Raw genomic sequence first — 9,867 nt, forward strand, 5'->3', positions numbered from 1 at the left:
CATATGAAAGCTGGTGGTTCCTTTTAACATGAGTCTTCAATATTCCCAGGTAAGAAGTTTTAGGTTGTAGTTATTATAGGAATTATAGGAATATTTCTCTCTATACCATTTGTATTTCATATACCTTTGACTATTGGATGTTCTTATAGGCACTTTAGTATTGCCAGTGTAACAGTATAGCTTCCACCCCGCTCCTCGCTCCTACCTGGGCTCGAACCAGGAACACATCGACAACAACCACCCTCGAAGCAGCGCTACCCATGCAGAGCAAGGGGAACAACTACTCCAAGTCTCAGAGCAAGTGACGTTTGAAACGCTATTAGCGCGCACCCCGCTAACTAGCTAGCCATTTCACATCGGTTACACCAGCCTAATCTCGGGAGTTGATAGGCTCGAAGTCATAAACAGTGCAATGCTTGAAGCATTGCGAAGAGCTGCTGGCAAAACACACGAAAGTGCTGTTTGAATGAATGCTTACGAGCCTGCTGCTGCCTACCACCGCTCAGTCAGACTGCTCTATCAAATCATAGACTTAATTATAACATAACACACAGAAATGCGAGCCTTATGTCATTAATATGGTCGAATCCGGAAACTATCATCTCGAAAACAAAACGTTTATTCTTTCAGTGAAATACGGAAATACGGCGGCCAAAACTGCTGCATATACCCTGACCCTGAATTCATGTTAGCAGGCAATATTAACTAAATATGCAGGTTTAAAAATATATACTTGTGTATTGATTTTGAAAAAGGCATTGATGTTTAGGTAACTTTTTCGCCTATGCGCACCGCATCGATTATATGCAACGCAGGACACGCTAGATAAACTAATAATATCATCAACCATGTGTAGTTAACTAGTGATTATGATTGATTGATTGTTTTTTATAAGATAAGTTTAACCTGTCTAGGATCAGCGTGGCGCTAGCGGCACCCCCCCCCCCCCCCACTGAAAAACCAGTGCCGCGAAATTCAAAAAAAATATTTTTTTAAAATATTTAACTTTCACACATTAAAGTCCAATACAGCTAATGAAAGACACAGATCTTGTGAATCCAGTCAACATTTCCGATTTTTAAAATGTTTTACAGGGAAGACACAATATGTAAAGATGTACATCTATTACCTAAAAACACATTAGCATAATCCACCATCTTTTATTTGTCCACCAACACCAGTAGCCATCACCAATTCGGCTAAACTAAGATATTTATAGCCCCTAACCAACAAAAAAACTCATTAGATGACAGTCTGATAACATATTTATGGTATGGGATAGGTTTTGTTAGAAAAAAGTGCATATTTCAGGTAGATGGCATAGTTTACAATTGCACCCACCATCACAAATGGACTAGAATAATTACAATGAGCAACGTGTTTACCTAACTACTAATCATCAAACATTTCGTAAAAATACACAGCATACACGAATCGAAAGACACAGATCCTGTGAATACAGACAATATTTCAGATTTTCTAAGTGTCTTACAGCGAAAACACAATAAATCGTTATATTAGCTTAGCACATAGCAATTAGCAGCCCAGCATTGATTCTAGCCAAAGTGAGCGATAAAAGTCAACATCGCCAAAAGATATTAATTTTTTCACTAACCTTCTCAGAATTCTTCCGATGACACTCCTGTAACATCACATTACAACATGCATATACAGTTTGATCGAAAATGTTTATATTTAGCCACCAAAATCATGGTTAGACAATGTGAAATGTAGACAAGCTGGTCAGAAAATGTCCTTGCGCCACTTAGACAGTGATCTACTCTTATACATAAATACTCATAAACGTGACTAAAAAATATAGGGTGGACAGGGATTGATAGACAATTTAATTCTTAATACAATTGCGTTATTACATTTTTTAATTTATCCTTACTTTTCAATACAGTTTGCGCCAAGCGAAGCTACGTCAAAAAACATGGCGTCCTAAGCCACTAAAATGTTTCGACAGAAACACGATTTATCATAATAAAAATGTCCTACCTTGAGCTGTTCTTCCATCAGTATCTTGGGCAAAGGATCCTTTCTTGGGAGAAATCGTCTTTTGGTGGAAAGCTGTCCTCTTGCCATGTGGAAATGTCAACTGCGTTCGGGATGAACTGAAAAGCGTGCCCAACTTTTCACATCGTTGCAAAAATAAATGTCCCAAAATCGCACTAAACGGATATAAATTGCTATAAAACGCTTTAAATTAACTACCTTATGATGTTTTTAACTCCTATAACGAGTGAAAAGATGACCGGAGAAATATAACAGGCTAAACTAACGCTTGGAACAGGTGTGCGCCGGGGTCCTCTAGGCTCATGACGCAGCTCCCAAAGAATGACTAGCTTCAGGGTTTTTTGATTTGTAGGGCCTGTGAACGCGCAATCGACCCCGTTGGAATCGTCATCACGTAAAGGCATCCAGGGGAAGACGTAAGAAGTGTCCGTATAGTCATAGCAACGACAGTGCCCTTTTAAATGACTTCAGAAGAGTGGCCAACATTTCTCAAATCTGACTCCATGTCAGGGAAATTGCTGTAGAATGGGCTCTGTTCCACTTAGAGACAAAATTTCAACTCCTATAGAAACTATAGACTGTTTTCTATCCAATAATAATAATAATATGCATATTGTACGATCAAGGATTTTGTGGGAAGCCGTTTAAAAAATTAGCCAAATTAGCATAAATAGTCTAAACAGCGCCCCCATCCCCAACAGGTTAACACTAGCTAGCAAATTACCTTGGCTTCTTACTGCATTCGGGTAACAGGCAGGCTCCTCGTGGAGTGCAATGAGAGGCAGGTGGTTAGAGCGTTGGACTAGTTAACCGTAATGTTGCAAGATTGAATCCCCGAGCTGAGGTAAAAGGTAAAAATCTGTCGTTCTGCCCTTGAACAAGGCAGTTAACCCACTGTTCCTAGGCCGTCATTGAAAATAAGAATGTGTTCTTAACTGACTTGCCTAGTTAAATAAAGGTGTAAAAATGTACATATATAACGATTTCCGATTGTTATGAAAACGGCCCTAATTAATCGGCCATTCCGATTAATCGGTTGACCTCTATTCGATACTGCGATTTGATGTTCCAAACATATTGCTACCTACGCTGAAAAAATATATAAAACGCAACATGTAAAGTGTTGTTCACATGTTTCATGAGCTGAATTTTTTTTTTTTTACTGAAATTTTCCATACAAAAAGCTTATTTCTCTCTATTTTTTCACAAATTTGTTTACATCCATATTGGTGAACATTTCTTCTTTTCCAAAATAATCCATCCACCTGACAGGTGTGGCATATCAAGAAGCTAATTAAACAGTATGATCATTACACAGGTGCACCTTGTGCTGGGGACAATAAAAGTCCACTTTAAATACGCCGTTTTGTCACACAACACAATGACACAGATGTCTCAAGTGTTGAGGAAGCATGCAATTGGCATGCTGACTGCAGGAATGTCTACCAGAGCTGTTGCCAGATAGAGAAATTAACATTAAATTATCATTAGCTGCCTCCAACGTTGTTTTAAATAATTTGGCAGTATGTCCAACCGGCCTCACAACCGCAGACCACGTGTTTCCACGCCAGCAGAGGACCTCCACATCCAGCTACTTCACCTGTGGGATCGTCTTGATGGGGGGGTGCTGTAACTCAGTAAAATCTTTTGTTGCATGTTGCGTTTAATTTTTGTTCAGTATGTGTCTGCTGGAGATAGACAAGAGTGTAACAAGGTTGGTTGTTTCTACTTGCCACTACATAAATGTATTTCAACGTTTATGTATTTATATTGGTTAATTGAGATTACATATCAATAAGGTGTTATGCCATTGGTCTTGCTGCAGACAGGAGGGTAATACAGTTGTCCTCCACAGCTAAATGTTCTTGTCTATTTTCAGGTATTTACACCTATTGTATATTATACTATTTTTGTAATTGTTGTCTTTGATTACAAAAGCTCAGTCTGATTATTCAATACAAGCGAATAAACACCAATCAACTGGGACTGCTGGCTGAGCATTACTTTCTTTAAAAAAACAATGCAAGGGAGTTAAGAAGTACGATCACATATGTTACAAGAGCATATAAAAATGAGTTGATCATTAAGAAGTACGATCACATCTCTTACAAGAGCATAAAAAAATGAGTTGATCAGTCATGGAAATAAAAGCGCTGAAAACATGTTGGCTCACTATTTAAAAAAGGAAGCTGGAGAACCAGCTAGATTATGAAAATATCAATATGGTATCAATATAATATCATCTAAAATAGTGTGATATGCAACTATCGATTTCTTCCCTCATCACTACCACATATAGCCTACTGAATACGTCTTAACTATGTTTCATTGGATACAAGTGTTCACAAAAGGACCATGTTATTAGGCCTATATTATTCCTGCATTGGCCAATAGCCACATATTGCGGGGCAGGAGCTCCAAGTGTGTGATAATGTTTCGATTTTATCGATAGTTGAACAAAAGGACCTATAATGGAGCGAGCAGGTTGCATATATGGTAACTAAGTGCAGCAAAACACTTTTTTCTCCTCCTCTACCTTAAAAGATTCAATGCGCCACAAGACCTGATGAACATTAACACCGGCTACATATGCCCCACCTTGGAATATGCCGCAGCTCATGGACCCAGGCCTAGTCTGATGACCCGGTGCGTATTCAGAAGAGAGCATGCATGCCGCATCATCCTAGGAGGATACTCCAGTTATACTGAGGCACTACTGACCCTGTCCCTACCCAGGCTTCTTGAAAAGGAGGACACAGCTCTGTAGACTTCGTTGTCAGCCTCCTCAACTCTCCATTCAGAGACCATCTACCCCCTGACCGAAACACAGCAACAGGTAGGAACACCCGCAGCCAAAATCAACTGACAATCCCAAAGTCAACAATACAGAAGGTCACCAATCCCATACCTCTGTTCATTAATTAGTCACTAAGATCGCTGGACCTCTTGATTCATAATTGTACAATTTCTATACATTTTTGTATTTTGGCAACCTCTTAAATCATCCATATTTTGTATGCACAATGATTTCAGTTTGTATTGACTGCTATGCGCGTAACATTTGTTTTACTTTACTGAACACACTCACACGTATAAAAATCTTGCACACAGCCCTGCAATTTCCATAGACAAACATTGGCAGTAGAATGGCGTTACTGAGCCCAGTGACTTTCAACATGGCACCGTCACAGGATGCCATCTTTCCAACAAGTCCGTTCGTCAAATTTCTGCCCTGCTCGAGCTGTTCGGTCAACTGTAAGTGCTGTCATTGTGAAGTGGAAATGACTAAAAGCAAAAAGGGCTCAGCCGCGAAGTGGTAGGCCACACAAGCTCACAGAAACGGGACCAACGAGTGCTGAAGTGTGTAAAAATCAACTGTCCTCGGTTACAACACTAGCTAACAAGTTCCAAACGGCTCTGGAACAACGTCAGCATAACGCCCATGATTTTGGAATGAGATGTTCGACGAGCAGGTGTCCACATACTTTTGGTCAGTATGGATCTATCTTTAACTGTATGTTTCATTGGATAAGCATGTTGACAAAATGACCATATTATAATTCATATGAGGCCTATATTATTATGTTAAGCATGGCTACGAACAGTGTGGCTACATGGGTGATCTTATGTTCTTCCATGATGGAAAGACCTGGACTTATCCTGCCTGAACCCATCAATAGGAGGAAGCCTTCACATCAGTCCCATACACATAGTGCACTGCAGGTGGAGATAAGGTCCTTTCCATGTAAAGGGACACATGAGCACCAACATGTGAAATTGGGTTTCAAATGAAAGCTATATAGAAAGTCTACATCTCCTTTAACTTGTTTTTTTAAAAACATTTCGTTGCATTACAAAGTGGGATTGAACGATTTAATTGTATTGTTTGTCATCGATCTACACAAAATACTCCATAATGTACATAATCTATAACTTTTTACAAATTAATACTAATTTAATAACTCAAATAGTAGTTGCATAAGTATTCACCCATTTTGCTTAGGCAAAGCAAAATTTGTTCTGAAATAAACTTTGTCATAACAAATCACATAAGTTATAGTGTGAAATAATAGGACATTATTTTTTTATGTCCCCCATACATACAACAACTGTAAGGTCCCCCAGTCAAGTACTGAATTTAAAGCACATATTCAACTACAAAAGACCAGGGAGCTTTTCGAAAGCCTCGAAGAAGGGCAGTGATGGGTAGATGGGAAACAATAAAAAAATCAGACACTGACTATATATTTAAGCATGGTCAAGTTAATAATTACATTGTGGATTATGTATTAAGTCACCCAGACACATCCAAGATGCTGTCGTTCTTCTGAACTGAGCTACAGGACAGGAACGAAACTGCTTATGGATGTCACCATGAGGTCATTGGTGATATAAAAATGTCTAGAGTCCAATGGCTGTGATGTGAGAAAGCGGAGGATGGATCAACAACATTGTAAATGTTTTTTTGTTTGGCATACATTTTAAGTGAAAAATCATTCTCACCACAATGGAATTGTCCATAAGACACCACTTTACCCACATGTCACGAAACCCCCGACGAATGCTGTTCACAACCGTCTCGAGGGGAGTTGGGAAAATTGAGAATGAAAGTGTTTGTTCATTACAAATGTCAATACCTTTCTTCTATTTTAACAATATAGAGGGGATATATATACTACATGATCAAAAGCATGTGGACACCTGCTCGTCGAACATCTCATTCCAAAATCATTGGCATTACTATGGAGTTGGTCCCCCCCTTTTCTGCTATAACAGCCTCCACTCTTCTGGGAAGGCTTTCCACTGGATGATGGAACATTGCTGCGGGGACTTGCTTCCATTCAGCCACGAGCATTAGTGAGGTCGGGCACTGATGTTGGGCGATTAGACCTTGCTCGCAGTCGGCGTTCCAATTCATCGCAAAGGTGTTCGCTGGGGTTGAGGTCAGGTTTCTGTGCAGGCCAGTCAAGTTCTTCCACACCGATCTTGACAAACCATTTCTGTATGGACCTTGCTTTGTGCACGGGGGCATTGTCATGCCGAAACAGGAAAGGCCTTTCTCCAAACTTTTGCCACAAAGTTGGAAGCAGAGAATCATCTAGAATGTCATTGTATGTTGTAGCTTAAGATTTCCCTTCACTGGAACTAAGGGGCATAGCCCGAACCATGAAAAACAGCCCCAGACCATTATTCCTCCTCCACCAAACTTGACAGTTGGCATCATGCATTGGGGCAAGTAGCGTTCTCCTGGCATCTGCCAAACCCAGATTAGTCCGTCGGACTGCCAGATGGTGAAGCATGCTCGAGTCCAATGGCGGCGAGCTTTACACCCCTCCAGCCGACGTTTAGTATTGTGCATGGTGATCTTAGGCTTGTGTGCGGCTGCTCGGCCATGAAAACCCATTTTGTGAAGCTCCTGACGAACAGTTATTGTGCCGACGTTGTTTCCAGAGGCAGTTTGGAATACAGTAGTGAGTGTTGCAACCGAGGACAGATGATTTTAACTCGCTACATGCTTCAGCACTCGCAATCTGTGAGCTTGTGTAGCCTACCCCTTCACAGCTGAGCCGTTGTTCCTCCTAGACGTTTCCACTTCACAATAACAGCACGCACAGCTGACCCGGGCAGCTCTAGCGGGGCAGAAATTTGACGAACTGACTTGTTGGAAAGGTGGCATACTATGACCGTGCCACGTTGAAAGCCACTAGGCTCTTCAGTAAGGCCATCATATTGACAATGATTGCATGGCTGTGTGCTCAATTTTATACACCTGTCAGCAACAGGTGTGGCTGAAATAGACAAATCCAATCATTTGAAGGGGTGTCCACATACTTTCATATATATATAGTGTATGTGGCACGCGAAATGGTCTGGTCTAATCTTGTTATAGAATCTGTTAAAAAAAATGTCTCTGCCTAAAATAACGCCAGAGCGAGAAAAGCTCGGGCAGCACACTGCAGCTTATCCAGATGCTCACTGGCACTTTAACAGGCAGGTAAAACAAATACAACACCTACAGTAGCAGGCCAAGAGATCGTAAAACAAACGTATATGAATTAACTATTAATTACGTTGCTGATGGGCATTCAACATGATAACATTAGTTGTCTTTTTTTGTAACCTAGCCTACGTTATTGCAGCCAGATAATGCCCGATAGCTTCTCCCGCTATCTATCCGGATATGTGACATAATCAAACTGGTGAGGCATTCAAGGCTGACTTGACAGGGTTACTGAGCTAGCTATTTAGCTATGTATCCCCCGAGGCATCAACACATGCGTCTAAGAAATGTATTTTCCGTTTGATGAGCATTAGCGAATTAATAGGAGCGTGATTAAGGCCAAGCGATCGGCTCAGTATACTGTAGTTCAGCACTTTACATTGCATAACTCAGTAGCCACCACAGCGATCGAGTTTGATGGGGAATTATCAACTAGATAGAGAGTGACAGAGTACAAATGAGCATCGAACTCACCCCTGCGCATGTGATTGTGTAATTTTGACCAAGACGCAGCAATATAACCATGGTATTACTATGTTGTAATTCACAGGGCTAGCCACCACCGTTATGATAACGCAGCCTACAATAACATTATCTGGTACGACATAATGGCCATGACGACATATGAAATGTACAAAAGCATAATTTCTAATCTAATATCTTTCAGCACTGTTTGAAATAGCAACTGTGGCTAATTCGGTTAAAACCCATGCCAAGCTCGAGACTCAGCAATTTGTTGTATCAGCTTACATGGCCGTAATAGCTAGCATAGCCTCCTAGGGCCAGCTACTGCTTGACCAGCTATGTCCAGGATTAAATGTTTACCATCTGAAAAATATATATAATAATTACCTCTCGCTGACCAGTACAACGTCTGCATCGGTCCACTGTTTGAAAATGGACGGGAGTACCCTCCGAAAGACGAAGAAGAGTCCGGGAAAAACTACGACGCCGCAAGCCAGCACTTGCAACATCCTTGCGTTTCGCTTCTCCCGCTATCGACCTATCTATTTTTATAATATGGGTCGAGGGCTGCAAGATGTATTTTACACACCGCGTTTTACACCGGCGACTGGGATTCGCCGTGTTTGCTAGACAGCATTAGTGCTCACGCCACAAGATCCAGTCACCGGTGACCGCTGCGTTTTTTCCCTTGCCTCAGCAACACCACACTGTACACACAACCTAGCTAGCGAAGGTACCCGTTGATTGATTGGTCTTCACTCCTGGCGCAAAGCCGGTAACGTTAGACAGCACGCTAACTACATGCCGCGGAATACAATTTAATATAGAGGTTTGAGAATATTCTACCAGAAAAAAAATTTGGTGAAAAAATAATACATATGTGAATTAAACCGAGGCAAGGTTCGACCTACGCGTCGGTTTCTCCGAGTTGGGGAACCTTGCTATGCGAACCATCTACGACTCGACAAGCGCTCTCTTATCAAAGATGTATATAACTTAACCAAGATAGACCACAGCCTGTCGTTTCAAATGAGTCATAGTGGGCAGAACAAGCAAGGAGGTGGGCAGAGTCAAGCACGAGCTAGCAAGATCCTATTGGCGCGTTTTAGCTGTATTTGCATATTTCCGATAGGAAACGCCTTCTATATGCGCGTGTGCAATAACTAAATTCCTTTTGCACATCTAAACAACGCAATTTTCAAAAACTTTAGCAATGGGTAAAGTCTAGAAAACTCAATCCACTCTGTTTGTAACAAATTATAGTTTTGGGATCAGAAAACTGTATTGAGAGCAAATGTTTCATCAATGACAAAATGTGCTATGTCAGCCAAAATCCGTCTTGTTACATCTTCTCCCACTGCTGGCCACTGGACTTCCTCTCA

The 9,867-nt window shown here is 41.0% G+C and overlaps 1 protein-coding gene across 1 annotated transcript in view; it reads right to left on the bottom strand.

The window, feature by feature from the left end:
* The window catches only part of LOC129819943 (ceramide synthase-like), a 44,355-nt gene extending 34,873 nt beyond the window's left edge, over positions 1-9,482 (bottom strand). Inside the window, exon 1 of the mRNA XM_055876671.1 lies at positions 8,873-9,482. Within this exon, the coding sequence (XP_055732646.1) occupies positions 8,873-8,994 (122 nt within the window). The 5' untranslated portion in view covers positions 8,995-9,482. The remainder of the gene's footprint in view (positions 1-8,872) is intronic.
* Between the last annotated feature and the right edge of the window lie 385 nt (positions 9,483-9,867).

Source organism: Salvelinus fontinalis, chromosome 2 (genome assembly GCF_029448725.1).
Source record: "Salvelinus fontinalis isolate EN_2023a chromosome 2, ASM2944872v1, whole genome shotgun sequence".
In the NCBI taxonomy this organism is placed as follows: Eukaryota; Metazoa; Chordata; class Actinopteri; order Salmoniformes; family Salmonidae; genus Salvelinus; species Salvelinus fontinalis.